Raw genomic sequence first — 19,378 nt, forward strand, 5'->3', positions numbered from 1 at the left:
GCTTTTAAATAGGAAAAAGAGGTATTCATTTTAAATAAAAGTCATTGCATTTTATTTTAAAATTTCTTTGCAATTCAGCAAATTATTCTCAATAACATCTTTAGAAATCAGTGTGCCTGAAGAATTTATTTTACATAAATTTAGCAGTTTATCTTCTGCATATGTATATAAAGTCATAAAAATTAAAACATTCCAACCAATGTAAAATGTAAACTTGGAACACAGTTTATCTTAATGTTGTAAGTCTGAGCTGTGATACTATTTTTATTTTACAAATCACGTCTAAATGATTATCAGATCCAGATCAGAGTTAAAATTAAACCCAACTTCTAGACTTTATTAGGAAAAAAGACTGGCACATAACTGTCAGTGATGTCAGTTTGTTGACTTCTTTGGTATATGCATTGTAGCTATATATCAAAAACAAAAAGTGTAAATAACTTACTGGAGGAGCTTTAAGGATTAAAATTTTATATATGTATATGTGTATGTCCATTCCTTGTTTCATTTCCTTTCTCGTAAGTTCAACTAGAACCCATTTATAAAAAGAAGCTAGGAAGTTGATTATAATAACCATTAGGCTTTTGTACACAAGTGCAAACTGAAATATAATGTTTAGAAAAACCAAATCCATGCATGGACAATAATAATAGTAACCTAAATTTTTGCATGTATGAGATCTTGGAATGATTGCTAAAGTTGGCATCAGAAAATGTTCTTAGTGTCCCCATTTTTTACTTTGTAACCTTAAACAGTTATCAGTATCATTGAGCTCCACTGTTATCTCCAGATAACATCTGTTATCTCCAGAATGACATCTGTATTCAAGCCCTTTTTAAACTGTGAGGCACTGTATGTTTTTTCAATTATTTCATGGTAAATTTGATTGTATCATGATGAATGAGAGACCATGATCCTAAAGTACACAGTGTCTGACATAATCTTTTATTTGTAAGTGGAATATAGACACATAGCAGTTTGCCTTTATCTGCAGGGTATGTGTTTCAGGACCCCTAATGAGTGCCAGACACCAGGGATTGTACTGAACCATATGTATTCTAGGTTTTTGCCTGTATATAGATAACTACATTAATGTTTAATTTATAAATTAGGCACAGCAAGATATTAATGCCCTTTCCATCTTAGCTCAGTACTTGTACTGTATCTATAACCAACAAAAGGAGCATTTTTTTTGTTGTTGTTTTGTTTTTAATCCCTTGCACAGTTTCACAGATACAAGATTGGTTCTTACTCTTGATCTTGGCAACCTTAGTGTATGATTTTTTTTTTTTTCTTTATCTGTTGAGAACTTTAACCTTTCACATAAAAGAAACACTTTATGGCTTCTTTTTCTAAATTAGCAGCATGCACTTTGGGGGCCATAAAAAGGTTACTGGAACATAAGCACTACGTTAGCTCTGCAGTAGATCTGAAAACCAAGTTAGTTACTAAATGACTAACAGGCGAGTATGGGTATGCTAGACAAAGGGATAATTCACATCCCACGTGAGATGGAGTAGGACTGGACCAAGTAGGATGGCATGAAATTTCATCCTGCTACTCAGATTGGCTCAAAATTTAAAACATTATTTATTTTTTAAGATTTTTGCATTTAATATATTCAGACCATGGTTGGTTGTGGGTGACAAACCTGTGAAGGGGGTGGAGGGGGGCTGTTGTGCCATAAACAGAATTATTCCATTCTTCTCAAACCTTATTAATTCATGATGCCCTCCAAAGCCTGGAACCCTAGAAGAAGAGAAATGCAAGGAAGTTCAGTTATGTATATTAGACTTAAAGGGGAATATGGTCAAATTCTTTATCTATTAATGTTCAAGATCTAAAGTTTAATTTGTTCTGTTAAATGGTTCCCAAACATAATCTTGACTATTGTTTGCTTACCTTTCATGAAACTGGAAAAATAAAAGACAATGCAGTCATTATTCCTGATGCCAAATTTAGCTAATTTAATAGTGATTAATACAAGTAGATGTTATTTCAGATTTAGTTAGTTATTAGAAAGTGAGGAGAGCATCTTTGGAAGAAGAGAGACCAATAGTCAGGAGCTCCCCCGCCCCCCCATCCTCAGTCATGTGTCATTTTACCTCTAAAGGCCATGCTCCAATCTGTTTTCTTTTCCAGATTGGGCAAATAATATTTTTTATTTTTCTCCCATTTCATTCTTAACTACATTGTTTCCATGTTCCTTGCTGTTAATTTCTCCTGCCACTGCCTCTGGTTATGTCCATTTCCCTTAAAGGGAAAAGGGGAACAGAAAGACCCCAACTGATAAATACTTCAGAGATTAAATTGTTTGTTTTTTTAAAATTATTTTTATTTTTGGCCTTGTCTGGTCATAACACCTCTAGTGCTTTTGGCCTAACAACAGTTATGTAGGTGATGTAATCAGAATCTAATTCCTGACTAGATTTTTCTAGAATAAAACATTTTTAAAAAGAAGTTAATTATGAATAAAAAAGTAGTTTATTAATTTTCTACCACCTGCTCTTGTGAATTAATTGTAGAATATAAGTATGTTAGAGATAGTCTGTAAATTCATTTGTTTTCTTAGCCAAGTTTGCTTTTAAAATACTTTAAATTATTTATGTTTATTATAAACTGAAGAAAATTTTAAAACTTTAGTGCAGCTATACTTACAGAGAATATTCGTGCTTTCTGATGGAACCTAATATTGCATTTTTTGCTGTATCTGAAAATATAAAAAATATATATTTAAGGCATACAATTTGATTATCTAATATACATATTTTTTAGGAAATCATCACTAAAATTTTTCATTAATTACTGATGCTGCCTTTGGATGGGAAGAGAGGTCAAGATATATACCATCCAGTAGAGTGTCTGATCCTGTTACTTTTGTGACCATAATATCACTAAAAATGATAATTTCTGGACTGTGGTTATAGCTCAGTGGTAGAGCACTTGCCTCACATATACGAGGCCCTGGGTTCAATCCTCAGCATACATAAAAATAAATAAAGGTGTCCATCTCCAACTAAAAATTTTCAAAAATGATTCTTTAAAAAATAACAATTTCTGCCAGGTGCAGTGGCTCACGCCTGTAATCCCAGCAGTTCAGGAGGCTGAGGCAGGAGGACTGAGAGTTCAGAGCAGCTTCAGATAAAGTGAGATGCAAAGTAACTCAATGAGAACCTGTCTCTAAATAAAATACAAACTAGGGCTGGGGATGTCGCTCGGTGGTCGAGTGCTCCCGAGTTCAATCCCCACTACTCCCCCACAAAAACAACTTTTTTGTGCATGTGTGTGATGCTAAAGATCAAAACCAAGGCCTTGTGCATGCAAGGCAAGCACTCTACCAACTGAGCTGTATCCCTAGCCCCCAAAATAACAATTTCTAATTCATTAAGACCATTTTATTGAGAAGCTTAATTCATATCATCTGCTGATGTTTCTGCACAGGCTATTAATGTAACCCGATCTCATACAAAGTCTGTATAATAACACAAATCTTGAGAGTTCGTCCTTGGTTTGTTTACATATTTTGGGTCCATTTCAAATCAGGATTATTACTGCTCTTCATTCCAAAATGAAGGAGTTTGAAAGAGAAATTAGAGCTGTATCATTAGAGTCTTCCAAAAATTAATCTTTTTAGACTTTGTTTCATTAATGGCTAATTTTACATGTATATGTGTTTTTGTCAGGGACTGGTGTTCTATGAAAAAGCTAAATATTTTTCACCAGAGTAATTTTATCTTTTTTTCTTCTAGAAACCTATGGATTTTCGTATCTAAATTTACTGAGTTTGATGCAAGAAAATTGCATAAATTATATAAGCATGCTATTAAAAAACGCCAAGAATCTCAGGTAAAATAGTGCATCATATTTTATTCCTTAATTTATGTCATGAAAGTCATGATTCATTCTTCAATACAGAATAATTCAACTAATAAATGTAGAAGAAATGAATGATACAGAAAAATCAACATTAGAAAATAACATTACTGGGTGTGGAGGTGCAAGCCTGTAATTGCAGCTGCTCAGGAGACTGAGGCAGAAGGAGCACAACTTCAAAGCTAGCATGAACAATTTAGGAAGATCCTGTGTCTGATATATAATTTTTTTTTTTTTTTTTTTCAGTATTAGGGATCGAACCCAAGGACACATTACCACTGAGCTATGTCCCCAGACTTTTTTATTTTTTATTTTGAAAACAGGGTATTCCTAATTTGGTTAGGACCCTGAGTTGCCAAGTCTAGCCTCAAACTTGGAACCCTCCTGCCTCAGCCTCTGGAGTCAACTGGGATTTCAGGTGTATGCCATTGTGCCTTGCTAATCCTATCTCAAAAATAAAAAGGGCTGTGGGATATAGCTTCATGGTAGAATACTCCTGGGTCCAATTCTTAGTACCACACACACACAAAAAAATTATTGTAGGTAAGATCCACAGAAGGAAGTTGAAATTAATGGAATCACAGAAAATGACGGTACGCTTCAAAAATGTCAAAGTTGTGCCAATAAGACTAAGGAATTATCACAAAATACATAATAACTAAATGTAACATGGAGTTCTAGATTGGATCCTGGAGCAGAAAAGAGACATTAGAGAAAATGTCAAATCAGAATAAAGTATATTTCAGTTAATAGTATTGAGTCAATCATTGTTAATTACTTGGTTTTGATCATTATTCTATATAAGATGTTAACTTTAGGAGAAGCTAGGTGAAGCACATAAGGGAATTTTCATTACTGTTTTTACAACTGTTGTGTTAAATATAAAATCTCAAAGTTGGTTTTAAAAAACAATCGTGGGATAGATTAGAGAAAAAAGAAGATTTGTTAATGTTACATATTCATTTTTATGTCTTATGTGAAACTTTATTATCAGAATTTCCTTTTTTAAGAATTCCACCTATTCCTCTGTTTTATAGGGGTATTTGAAGGCATTTAAAAGATTCTTTTTTTATTTTAGCAAAACAATGACCAGAACAGTAACTCGAGCGCTCATATGATTAGAAATCCAGGTAAGTAAGCTTTACTAACTGTTCTGGAAGATTAAAAAAAATTGTCTTTTGGGGGGCTTTAATCAAATTATAAAAAGGATTGAGTTGGTCCAATTTAAAAGTACCTTTATATTGAAAATACTATATTTTTTATATATTTCTACATTATTAGATAAAAATCTATTCTCTTAAACAGTAATGTTTTAGCTTATTATCTTTTCCATAAACCAGCCAACTTGTCAGTTTGTACAAGTTGTAAAATAATTTTTTAAGGTGAATGTTTATTCTTTTTAATGTAACTTTGAATAATGTATTCTTTCTGAATAAGGGCACAAATATCTGAGAAATGGTGTGGGCCCTGTATTTATCAATTGTGAGGGTTTTTTTTTTTTTTTTTTTTTTAACATTTCAGAATCCAGTGATCTTTAGTTATGCTGCTTTTATACACCATTTTAAAATGGTTTAACTGCCTATATTTGGGAAATGATTTTGTTTTGGCAGGAGTCATTATCTAGAAGTTGCTTTTACCACATTTTTTAAAGTCATTAACAAAAGTTGGACTTTTATCCAACAGATGTGGAAAGATTAAAAGAAAATACAAATCATGATGATAGCAGCAGGGATAGTTATTCTTCTGATAGACATTTATCTCAGTATCACGATCATCATAAAGACCGTCATCAGGGAGATTCTTACAAAAAGAGAGATTCCAGGAAAAGACCATATTCATCATTTAGTAATGGTAAAGATCATCGTGAGTGGGATCACTACAAGCAAGACAGCAGGTAAATTTAACAAGTTACTTTTGAAATTTTGCTTATTCATATCCTTCTCCTTTTAATTAAACCATACTTGCTGTATTTGACTTATCAACCAGTTAATTTTCACACAGTCAGTCTAGGTCTTGTTCTGTAAATGAGAAAAATTGACATACAGTACTTTTTTGTTGTTAATAAGAACTGATTTTCTGTATAAAGTGGTTTTTGGATTATAAAACTGAATCAGAATATGCAATGAGAGATGAAAGTTATTGTAAGGAGTTCTGTTCATGTGGCATTCATTATTGTTTAAAAGTACCTTTAAATTAAGAGGATATTTTATTTCTAATATAGATCTACAATATTGGCTTTGGAGACTGTTGCCTCAAATACTTTTCAAAATATAGTAGGGTAAAATAGAACATGATGAAATAATGGTTCAAATTTGGTGAAGGGAATTCTGCATTTCATATTTTTAAAAAATCATGAGAAGAAAAAATAATTCATGTGAATATAACGTAATGTTAAACTTAATCTCAGCACTCTGGTATAGTCCTGAATGCAGGAAGTTTTAAATATGTATTGTTTTTATTATTTGAAACCTTTGAAGAATAAGCAGCCTGAATATATAATAATAGCACAATAGCATTTACTCCTTTATTGGTAAAGCAGTGTTTTTAATCATTACTAAAAGTAAACTGGGCTGGAGTTCTGGCTCAGTGGTAGAGCGCTCACCTAGCATGTGTGAGGCCCTGGGTTGGATCCTCAGCACCACATAAAAATAAATAAGTAAAATAAAGGTATTGTGTCCAACTACAATTGAAAAATAAATATTAAAAAAAAATAAACTCAAAAACTTTAAGAATGAAAGTAAAGATCAGCAAGAAATTAGAAGGGCTGTGGATATAGCTTAGTGATAGAGTACTTGCCTAGCAGGCACAAAGAAGCCCTGAGTTTGATCCCCAGCACTAAAAAGAGAAAAAGAAATTAGAAGACATTGTATTTAGTTATGCTCACAGCAGCAATTTCTTCTCTGAGAACCTCTGTCATACTAAACATATCCATTATAGAATGACTTAATATTAGAAAGGGGAATATAATAAAAAGAAAAAGGCATATTTATAGTAATATATACTTACATATAATTTCACAGGCATTTTTGTATTATTTTTAATAAGAACTTTTATTCAACCAAAAAACATACATTCAGCGTATTTTTTTAAACAGACAAACATAGAAATTATTTCTCGTTAAATTACCACATTTATTTTTTAGCAAATTGCCACACAAATGGAGTAAAATCACATAATGATTTATGTGTTAAAACATTATAGACCAAGTTACCTTGAGGAAGATTTTAATAGACTTCACCAACTAATGAAAATTATCCTTTATACATTATTTTGGACTGTATTCTAACATTTACATTTTTTTTTTTATCTTCAACATTCAAAAAAGGGTTGAATTTTAAGGGTTTTTTTTATATACTTGTAGTTATCACTTTCCAACTTTCAGACAATCAAGATGAATTATTACAAGTGATTCATAGTATAAAAACTAGCAGTTTTCTTAAGATGGACTTGGGAAATTAGCTACTGACTGAGGTACTCAGTATGGGTCACTTTAGTTTTATGCATTAAATAATTTTCTCAAAGAGATATTTCCAGTAATTTTAAAGCTCATTTTTTATAGTTTAATGAAATACTGAGATTGTATACAATTAAAAGCATGTTTTAAAATATTATTTTTGTTTTTTAATAAAATTATTTTTGAAACATTTAAATTTAAATTATTAGTTTGACTAAAAAACCTAATTTCTTTTTTATTAGATATTACAGTGACAGAGAAAAACACAGAAAATTGGATGATCACAGGAGTAGAGATCACAGGTCAAATTTGGAAGGAGGTTTAAAAGATCGATCTCATTCTGATCATCGATCTCATTCTGATCATCGGTTACATTCAGATCACCGGTCAAGTTCTGAATATATACACCATAAATCTTCCAGGGATTATAGGTATCACTCAGATTGGCAAATGGACCACAGAGCTTCCAGTAGTGGCCCTAGATCACCACTAGATCAGAGGTCTCCTTATGGCTCCAGATCTCCATTTGAACATTCAGTTGAACACAAAAGTACACCTGAGCATACCTGGAGCAGTCGGAAAACATAACAAAAACTGATGTTTTGTCTTTCTGGACTTTTCTTTTAGCCATATATCATAAACCAACACAGTAATTGCCTTACATGACTTGAAAGATATAAACAGATCTTCTATCAGTAGCAGTATTGTTACTTCTTTCCAGGATGCAAGGTCTATTATCCCAACAGAAGAGAAAATATTTTTATATTTAAGGATTATGCTGCACTGTGCTACAGATATTGTAGTACTTTTTTTTTTTATTTTTTAAAGAAATGGAAAATGTTTACTATAACAGGGACCTCAACACTGCCCTCGAATATAGGCTGGATAAAACTGTTTTTAAGTCAGTGATTTTAGACTGACCTTCATTTAAATTATGTTTGTATATGAACTTTACTCTGACCTGTGATCATGTTTCAGGAAGGAATGAAAGAGAGTTCTTTTCTTAATAAAGAAAAAACACTCAAGGACTTTGTTCACTTTCCAAAGCTACTTGTTTACATTGTACACTGCGACCACCTTGCCGCTTTTCATCACAAGCTTGAATATTTAAATTCTGTACTTATATCTGTAATATAGCCAGAAATTTCCTGTTTGTGATCTATTATTATGCCTTTTTACAAGAAAAAAAAATGGCTGTAAATTATTGTAAATGTATTAAATGAGCTTTCCTTACTTTCCTTCCCCTTCTCAGGCTTTTTTTTTCACTGTTCCTTTCCCTACCAACTCAGGCCTTCTTATTAAAAAAACAAACAAACAACAACAACAAAAAAACAGTGTTAATAACACTTTTTAATGATTTGTCTTGATGGAATCATTGTTTAGAATGTAAAAAAATGGGGAAAGGCACCACTTATTTCCATTAGTTCTCTTTTTTATATTGAATATTTTATTAGATACACATGATGCCCCCCACCTTTTTTTCTTTTTTAGCCAATATTGTGTTTGTAGTTTAAAAAAAAAAATGGTGAAATAATATGGAAAATCTAAACTGCATGCTCTGGAAACATTTTTTTCAGATGCATTTGGTTTAAAAGAGTAGGTGTATGAACACTCTTAAGTATCCAAAACAGCCAAAAGTTATTGTAAATCCATTTGTTTTCCTTTTTCATGTGGGCAATAATGTCAAATGTGCTATGCAGCCAGGTTAACATTTTAGACAAACTTGATTGACTTTTAATATAAACTGTTACAATGCACACTGATTGTATATAAAAACCTTATATATGACAAATTAAATTTAAGAAAAAGGATATGTGGGCTCCTGTACTTTTCTCCTGCATTCTTATTCCCTAAAGCACTTAATCTTTTTTTCTCCCCCTTAAGTAATATTTAGCTACCAGAGAAAGGATATTTTGGTAAGCGGTTGAAAATTGGTAATGTGTAGTACTACAAATAATCAATTTTGAAGACTATGTACATCTTTCTATGAAATAAAACTTAGATCACAGAAATTTTTGTTGGACCATTTGGCTTTCTGCAGATAATATTTTAGGATGCCTTATTTATTCATAGATTTTTTGTTTCTTGTATTCAGTAGGAAATTTTGAATCATGGCATACATTCATTCTTGGATGTATGCTGTAATGTAACAAATTTGAACCTTACTTTGGACAAATGTAAGTATGTGGACATATTTCTATAATATTCCTATACATGTCCAAATTGAATTGTTGTAGAAGCTGCAATCTACTAAAGTTTGTATATATTTTTTTTAAATATTTTCCTTTTATCCAGTCAGTTTTAAAATTTATATGATGTGAATGAAACAACACCCTCCCTTTAAACACAGATTATTCTTTTAGATATAGTTGCCCTGAAGAATGATGATGTGTTTGTTCCTGATATCTGAAACATCATATGAAGGAATAACTCCATAGTTTCTAATTAAATATGAAAATGAAGAAAGAACTCAGTGCTGACATTTTTTTTTTAAGTTTTCCACTTTTCTCCACATTTAATATAAATAATTTTATTGCACAAGAGCATTTGATTAAAAAATTATGCTGCTCAATATATTAACACAGCTAAGGGACTGGGGTTGACCTTTCTTAATACATTATTTTTTACTAAGTTATGACATTTGCATTATATTCTTTTGTGCAAATTTCATAGAACAGTATTGTATTTTTGGAAATAAGAGAGCTCTAGTTTTCTAATATTTCAGTCAACTAGCTGAGTTGAATGAAGAATCTAATACTAACACTTATTGATAGTAAACATGTAATTATTTGTAAAATGTAATTATTTAGGAAAGGAACAAGCCATAAATTTGTTAAGAAACAATAGAGAAGAACATGAGTACCTAAACAGGGATCATTTTCTATAAAAATGCTTATTTTTTTTTTGTCTCTTGCTCATTGTGCTTTACTATTTTTATCCATTTGTTTAAGCCTGAGAGATTTTGCATAACATTGTATCAGTCAACGCTCCACTTTAATAATATGCAATAAATGATTCTTGTTAAAAGCAATGACCTCTCTGTTTATAAGGAAAATATTCCTTATTTAGGGTATATAGAAAGAAAATAGTTTTAAGACTATGAAAATAGGAGTTTGAATGATTTCCTTCATTAGTTTCAGGGTGTGAGTGGCTTAATAAACAACTGTCAGAATTTTATATACTCTAGATTACATGTGATTTTTTAAAAAATCTGGTTTTGTAGTTTTTGTAATAAAAGATTGGGTAGATTGTGTGCTAACAGATTTATACAGATTATCATTTTCATGTGATTTGTCAAGAACATTAGTTTATTAGCAAATAATATAATTTTTTCTGAATAGATCTGTACAAACATCTTTATACAGAAACCTTTTTAAGCAGATTAAGTTCAAAACTCAAAAGTATATAATATTTACATATTTTTGTAGCACTGTATACAAGATTTTCAAAGAGGGAAAGTTGTTAAAAGGGAGACAACTGGAGAACAGTGCAGCAGTAAAAATATCCGGAGACAGAATGTCAAAACTTTTGTATTAAAAATTCATAGGCCATTCAGTTGTAGATATTTGAAAGAAAATAATCCAGTCAAAATTACATTTTTTTCCCCCTGGAAATGGCTAATAAGTGATCTTGTAGTACAATTTATGTGTAGTTTTTCATTTTTAAATTTTTTAAAAATTTAGGACCTAATAGGTTGATTTCCTTATAGAATATCTTGGGAGTCCTTGTAAAGGAAGAGTGAAGGATAGGAAATCTTAGCTATGTATAAAGATGAAAGATGTGATTACTTAGGAAAGAGGACTTAAAAAAAATTTTAAGATTCTTTTTCTAAGTGTCTATAGAAATTCTCCAGTGGACCATCATGTGCTAATTTTTCTATCCTAACAGAATTCTAGCTACTTTGTCCTTTAGTTTTAAAAAAAAAAATAACAAGTTGTAATATGAAGAAATATTAGTGGTTTAAACTCACAAATGAATGAGATATTCTTAATTTCATGGTCCACTCTACATTTGAGTCTTGATTTAAATATTAAACTGAATGAATAAACAGTCTGAAACAATAATTCTACTAAAAGGGCTAAGATACTGTTTGCATTGGTGATAAGCATAGTTTGGAAGAAAATGTTGCTTTTATTGTAAATTGCAGTGTTATATACTTTTAGGCTTTCTTCTATAGAATGAACTGTGGAACTAAGCCGCCCACTGTTTACATTTTTTTCATCTGTTTACTTCTCAAATCTTAAAGCTTTGTCTATGGTGTCCTAGAGTTTGATGGACTAGGTAGAGGTGGTTTTGTTTTTTGATTTTCTTTGCTTGGATGTTGTCTCAATTCTGTTTACTTTCTGGAGCTCTATTGCTATCATATGACTTTTGATTTCTGTCCTTGTTTCAACAGCTTTTTTTCTTTTTTGTGCTGAGTATCTTCGCTTTTAAGCACACCCCTGATCTCATCTCCACTTAAGTAATAGCTGGTGGATATCTAATCTTAAAATATGTTAAAACCAAACACCCCTTTTACACCAATAACATTAAAATGCCTTCCCCATTATTAATTATGTCTGACCTAACTAAGGTACTTTTCTCTCAGCTGTTTCCAGTCTTTTTGAATCACTACTGCCATTGCAGTTCTTAGAACATGGAAGAATCCTTCTGGGTCAGCATTGTTCCATTGGAGTGTTTGTCTGATTTTTACCAAGCTGTCACCTCCTTTAGTTCACAGCTCAATTGTCATCTCAAATTAGTATCCTGAGTCCATCATTTTTAAACCCCTTACCTTGCTTTTTTTTCCCTAGCATTTCACCACTCTTATGTATTTTGATCATTTGCCATTGACTATCTCCCCAGTAGAATGTAAGTTTCATTAGAACAGGGGCTTTATTTTGTTAACTCACTGCTTTATCCCCAATACCTAAAATTGGAATTTTTTTTCATTATTTTGGTGTTTTTCTCAGAAATGCCTATGTCCTATAAATGCCAGTGTTGCTTGTCTTTTATCTTGCTATTGTTAACTTGATCCATTGGTATTATTAGTAAGTTGCATGCCTTATGAGTATCTTCTGAATACTTAAGTCTTTTTACTGCCTTCCAGTTTTTAAATTTTGCTCATAAAAATCACCTGGGGCACTTGAGACATATAGAAATGCTTAAGTCTTATTTCTAGAAATTAAAATTGGCAGCAGGCAGGGAGAGATTCCAATTAATTTTTTTTTTTCATTTTGCAAAACTGGGAATTGAACCCACAAGTTTCTTCCATTGAGTTACATCCCCAGCTCTTTCCCTTTTTTATTTTGAGACAGGAATTCACCAAGTTGCCCAGGCTGACAATGAACTTGGGATCAAACTGCCTTTATTCTGGAGTAGCCTGGGTTACAGGCATAAGCCACTGAGTCTTACCAAAAGTGTATTTATTTTGCTGACTTAAATAATCAATACAGAAATTAACTTCATTGTTACAAAGAATATACTTACATATAAATGAAGGATTGGTTTCAATAACTTATGGCTATTTAGGAAATAATGGTGATGTTATAGACATAATAGGAAAATATAAAACAATTTGATTTGTCTATTCCTTTACCCTTTGAAAAGAAATTTATTTTTAAATGGCTTGATACATTATCTTTTCCTACTCACACCTAAAGAACCCATCTTGTAAAGACCCTAATACAATAAAAACATGTTGCATTTCCAATGTTTTTAAAGTAAAATTTAAAAATTACCATCTAGCCAGGCATAGTGGTGCCCGCCTGTAATACTTTGAAGGCTAAAGCATGAAGATCACAAGTTAAAAGAATAGCCTCAGCAATATGGCATGACCCTCAGTAACTTAGGGAGACCCTGTCTCAAAAATAAACTGGGGATGTAGCTCAGTCAGTGATAGAGTGCCCCTGGGTTCAATCTCAAGTAGCAAAAATAACCAAAATAAATCCTCTTGCTTGCTGTATTTTTCACATAAAAAAAAAATCAGAACAAGTTTACATAAGTTAAATTCATCCTTTCTAAGCATATAGTGTGATTGGCTTTCACAGATTATACAGTTGTGTAACATTGTATTTATGGTACAAAATGTTTCCATCACTACTAATGAATTCTGTTTCTTTCTCCTCTAACCAGCCCCTGACAACACTGATATTTTCATATAGATACTACTTTATCCATAATGTCATTTAATATATTGTCTTTTGAGTCTGCCTTTTACTTAACATAATGCTCTTGTTCATCCACTTTTTGCATTTAACAGTAGTTCATTCTCTTACTGCTGAAAATATACCTTGTATTGGGTATGTTACATGTGTTTATCCACTCAGCAGCTGGATGAAAAAGTTGGATTTTCAATCTTGGCTATTATGAAAATGGTAGAAACATTCACGTACAATTCTCTGGGTAAACATGTATTCTGATTTTTCTTGGGTAAATTTCTTGAAATAGTATTTTCAGGTTATGTGTTTTATTTTATTAAAAAAAGAAAAAAACTGCTGACTTTCCCAAGTTGAACGTACCATTTCACATTCCTCCCTCTTATATATGAGAGTTCTTAATTACTCTATGTGTGAGATTTTCTGTTGTCAGTTTTTAAAAAACCTTAGCCATTCTAATAGTGACTCACTGTGGTTTTAATTTTCCCTAATAACTAAGGATGTTGAACATCTTTTAATGTGTTTATTTGCCATCCTTTTCACTGGTATGTTCAAATTTTTTCCAATTTTATGAAATATAATTATTGATACAACTCATTAGTAAACTTTGCAAATATTTTCTTCTAGTTTGTGGTTTGTCTTTATTTTCTAAACATTGCTTTTAAATGTAGAGGTTTTAATTATTTTATTAAATTCTGTTTATCATTTTTTTCCTCTTCTTTGTATAAATGTTTACCTAAACTAAGATCACACACGACACTATAAGGATAATACTTTTGGGGGGTGGAGTGGGATTGAACCCAGGGACACTTAACCACTGAACCATCTCTTCATCCCTTTTTTTGCTTTTTATTTTAAGACAAGAGTCTCACTAAGTTGCTTAGGGCCTTGCAAAGTTACTGATTCTGGTCTTGATACCTGGTCTTAAATGCCTCAGTCATTTAAGTCTTTGATTAATTTTGAGTTTGCCTTTCATGTATAGTGTGCAGTCTGGATCAGTTATAGTTTTGTTTGGATATGTATATCCAGTTTTTTCAGCACCATTTGTTGAAAAGACTGTTCCATTGAATCTCAATTTCACTTTTATTGAAAATCAATTATATAGATGGGTCTGTTTCTTAGGTCTCTATTCTGTCCTATTACTTTGCATTTGTCTTTATACTAACACCACACTATCTTAATTATTAATGCTTATAGTAAACCATAATCAAAATTATTTTAGCCTTTCTAATTTCTTTATGTTTCCACATTTTATAATCAAATTTGTCAGTGTCTACCCAAAAGCATACTAGGGTTTTGATTTGTGATTGTACTGGAAAACACTGATAATTTAACAGTACTGAGATTTTTCTTTCTTTTTTTTATTATTTATTTTTTAGTTGTAGTTGAACACAATACAATGCCTTTATTATTTCACTTATTTATTTTTATGTGTTGCTGAGGATCAAACCCAGGGTCCTGCACGTGCCAGGCGAGGACTCTACCACTGAGCCACAATCCCAGTCCCTTAATACTAAGATTTTCATCTCATGAACATAGAACATTATTTTCATTATTTAGAATTTTAAATTTCTCTTGGTGTGTTGTGGTATTTCAGTGTACTAATCTTGCTTTTGTTAGTATTTTAGATGTATAACTAAGTATAAATTCATATTTTTATGCTATTGTAAATAACTTTATGTGATTTTTGAGAAATCATTTTTTGGATGTAACATTTTTTTCTTGACCTTACTATAATCACTAATTAGCTCTAATAGGTTCATTCTAGATTCTTAGAGGTTATATTTTATTTGTTTTGGCTTTTTTGGGAGGGGCGGGGGGTACAGTACTGAGCATCAATCCTAAGGCCTTCCATGCTAGGCAAGTTATCTACCACTGAGCTACATCCCTGCTCCTTTTTATTTTGAGAGGATCTTGCTAATTTGCCCAGGCTGGCCTCAAACTTGGAAAAGAATGGACAATTTGCTGTGTGGGATAGAGGAAGTTAAGAATTCATTATTTAACCATTGTGTTTGGTGTTAACTGAAGGAATTTATTTTTTGTAATGGTCTTTATCTTAAGGACATTTTCTTCTAATTCTAGTTTGCTGAGAATTAAAAGGAAAATAGTATTTGCATTTTATCCTTAAAATAATCCTAAGTGATTGTTTATGGGATATGCTTATCTGTTGCACAACTTTTCAAACTATAGATTCAGATTATAGGAGTGCCATACTCTTTCCCTGTTACATACTGATTTCTCACAGTGCTTGCTTTTTATCCAAGAAATGACCAAACAAGAGCTTTATAATGTGGGATCTAATGTTGAAATTGAACTGTCTCAAATTGACACAGGGATGTTTTCACTGCATTTGTGACCACAAGCTATAGTCCACATTCAGCCTTTAAGAATTATTAAAATTTATCTGGTTTGTACTTACCTATTTTAAGCACTCTTTCTGTCATGCTGTGCCTCCTTACTGTAGTTTATGTAGTTCTGTAGTACTGTAATTCAGAATCTTTCCACTCTTTGCAATTCAGCTGACTTGGTTACCTGGTAGCCTCTGCTCAAATTGGTTTAAAAAATAACTAAGATTTTATAGATTATCCATGTTTTTTCTTGTTAGGTTGAGAGGAGTGTTCTTTGATAGTTATCTACATCCTAAAAAGCGAAACTCAAGTTTTTCTTTTAGTCATCTATATTGAGAATACTATACATATAATAAAATGCATACAGTACATTTGGGCAAAAGAATATACTAACATAAACACAATACAATATTTCCATCACCCCAAAAGTTTTTGTTGTGCCCCTTCTATGTCAAATCCAGTTCTGAAACTGGCCCAGACATCTACACACTAATCTGTTTTAAATTCTGTAGTTTAAATTTAATCTTTACATTAGAGTTTAAAACCACTGGGATCATACAATGCACATTCTTTTATTAATCTAACTTCTTTTGCTCAGCATAGTTTTGGGTTTTTTTGTTTGTTTGCTTAGTTTTGTTTTTAGATTAGTATATGTTGCATCTATCAGTAGTTCATTCCTTTTTCTTTCCTTTTTTTTTTTTTGGTGGGTTTGGGGTGGGTACTGGGAACTGAATCTAAAGGTGCTTTACCACTGAGCTACCTCCCTAGTTTGTTTCTTTTTTATTTTGAGACAAGGTCTTGCTAAATTGCTGAGACTTACCTAGAGCTTCCAATCCTTCTGCCTCAGCTTCCTGAGTTGTTGGGATTACAGGTGTGGGCTACCACATCCGGTTTTGTTCCTGGATATAATTGCTCACCTAACAAAGGGGTTTCCAGTTTTAGGTTAATATCAATAAAACTTCCATAAACATTTCTTTGCATGTTGCTTTGTGTATATGTTTTCTTTCTCAGGAAAATACCTTGAAAAGGAATAATGACAAGTACACGACTGAACTTTTTAAGAAGGTACCACACTCTTCAAATTGGCTCTACCAAGCTGCAGTATATGAAAACTCCAATTGTTTTGTATCTTTGACAGCACTAACTATTGTTAATATATTTTAGAAATTACAATAATTGTGCAGTGGAATCACATTATGGTTTGAATTTCCATTTTATTAATGACTGATGAACTGGGCTTTTTTTCACATGCTTTTTGGTCATTTGTATTTCTTAGGTTAAGTATAATCTTCTGGTCATTTTGGATTCGGTTTGTCTTCTTTAAAGCATTTTTAAGTATATTATGAGTACAAATTCTTTATTTGATATCTATATTATAAATATTATCTCCTAACACCTTGTTTTTAACAGTAATTTAAAAGTACAAATGTGTTTAAATTACATTTACTAATTTTTTCTTAATATTTAATATATTTTGTATCCCACTCAAGAAATCTTTTCCTAAAGTCACAGAGATTTCCTGTGCTTGCTTTCTTAATTTTTAAATTGATACATAAAAACATAATTGTACATGTTTATGGTGTACCATATGAGTTTTGATACATGTATACACTACATAAGGTGTAACTTTTTAATATCCTTTTTATATGGGGTGTGTTGAGAAGTGTATTCCTCTATTTTATGGAAGAGTTTTGTATAGGAGTATAATTTCTTAATTAAATGTTTGACAGACTTCTTTTGACCAGGAAGAACATTTGGGATTGGTGTAAGTAGATATGAGATTATTCATATTTTCTATTTCTTCAGTCAATTTTTATAGTTTCTTCTATCTTTTAAGGAATTTGTACATTTCCTTTAGGTTGTCAAATTTTGGGAGGGGTATATAGTTATTCATATTTCCTGTAAATGTCTGCAATCTGTAATGATTTTTCCTTTTTGTTTCTAAAGCTTGTCAATTTTATTCATTCGTTTATTCATTTAATGTACTGGGGATTGAACCCAGGGATGCTTTATCACTGAGCTACATCCAGCCCTTTTTATTTTTTGAGACAGGTTCTCACAAATTTGCTGAGGCTGACATAAAACTTGAAATCCTTGTGAGTCACAGGGATTATAGGAATGCACCACTACACCCAGTTTATTGATATTTTTAGAACCGTTTTTTTTTTTGTTTTATTAAATTTTTCTTTTTTCTTTCTTATTTGTTACTTTCAAAAATAGGTTTAGAGCATTTTTAGGTTCACGGCAAAATTGTGAAATACAGACATATCCTACGTACGCTCTGCCCCCACTCATGCAAAGTATCGCTGTTGTCAACCTCCCCTACCAGTAGTTCATTGCTACATTGATGAATCTGCAGTGACACATCATTATCACCCAATGTCAATAGTTTACATTAGGGCTCACCCCTAGCATATATTCCATGGCTTTGGAGAAATATATAATCACATGTACCCATATTTTTAGTATCATACAGAGTATTTTCAGTGCCCTAAAATTTTTCCGTTTATTCATCCTTCCCTCTGCCCTAATTCCTGGCAACCACTGATCCTTTTAATTTTGCCTTTCCCAGAATTGTAAAACATAGATAGCCTTTTCACATTGGCCTCTTTCATTTATGCACTTCTTGTTTTTTCATGACTTGGGTTGTGCATTTCTTTTTAGCATTATGTAATATTCTGTTGTCTGGATGTACCACAGTTGTCCATTCATGTTATAAAGGACATTTTGATGGCTTCTGAATTTTGGTAATTATGAATAATGCTGCTCTGAGCTTTGGTGTGAAAATTTCTTATGGGCATAAAATTTCAACTTCTTTGGATAAATACCAAGGAGCACTACTGCTAGATATTGTGGTAAGAGTGTGTGTAGTTTTGCAAGAAGCTGCTAAACTGCTTTCCAAAGTGGCTATACCAATTTGCCCTCACACTAGCATTGAATAACAGTTCTTGTTGCTCCATATTCTATTCTTGTCAGCATTTTGTGGTGTCAGTGTTCTGGATTTGGACCATTCCAATAGGTAGGTAGTGATATCCCTTTATTGCTTTAATTTGCATTCCCCTACTGACATATGATATGGATGACATGGAATATCTTTTCTTATGCTTATTTGTCATCAGTATGTCTTCTTTCAGGAGGTTTCTCTTTAAGTCTTTGCCCTATTTTGAGTTGTTTTCTTTTTGTTGAGTTTTAAACACTCTCAAATATATTTTGATAGCAGACCTTTATCTGATGTGTCTTTTCCACATATTTTCTTCGAGTCTTCAGCTTGTCTTTTATTCGCCTTCTTTCACAAACCTAAAAATTTTAATTTTAATAAGTCAAGCTTGTTATATTTTTCACAGCTTGTGCCTTTGTTTCCTACCTAAAAGGTCATTAAAAAAAAAAAAAAGCCATCTGGGTTTCCTCTGTTGCTTGTCTCTTTATTTGATTGATTTCTGTTCTCATATATTTTCTTCTACTTACATTAGATTTAGAATTTTTTGTTTTGTTTTGCTTTTGCTTATTTTGTAATGTGATGGTTAAGGTCATTGATTTTTGAACCTTGTTTTTATTCTAACACAATC

At 31.7% G+C, this 19,378-nt stretch overlaps 1 protein-coding gene across 5 annotated transcripts in view; it reads left to right on the forward strand.

Annotated features, from left to right (window-relative positions):
* The window catches only part of Chd1 (chromodomain helicase DNA binding protein 1), a 93,305-nt gene that overhangs the window by 61,317 nt on the left and 12,610 nt on the right, over positions 1–19,378 (forward strand). For 4 of the 5 annotated variants that reach the window (XM_076856974.1, XM_076856976.1, XM_076856975.1 and 1 more), the window contains 4 exons: positions 3,750–3,846; positions 4,952–5,003; positions 5,557–5,767; positions 7,570–8,560. In XM_076856974.1, coding sequence (XP_076713089.1) covers positions 3,750–3,846; positions 4,952–5,003; positions 5,557–5,767; positions 7,570–7,915 — 706 coding nt within the window. In that variant the 3' untranslated portion in view covers positions 7,916–8,560. Of the gene's footprint in view, positions 1–3,749; positions 3,847–4,951; positions 5,004–5,556; positions 5,768–7,569; positions 8,561–19,378 lie in introns of those variants that run through there. The other variant, XM_076856977.1, reaches the window with a different exon arrangement.

The sequence above is a fragment of the Callospermophilus lateralis genome, chromosome 5 (genome assembly GCF_048772815.1).
Source record: "Callospermophilus lateralis isolate mCalLat2 chromosome 5, mCalLat2.hap1, whole genome shotgun sequence".
Taxonomy (NCBI): Eukaryota; Metazoa; Chordata; class Mammalia; order Rodentia; family Sciuridae; genus Callospermophilus; species Callospermophilus lateralis.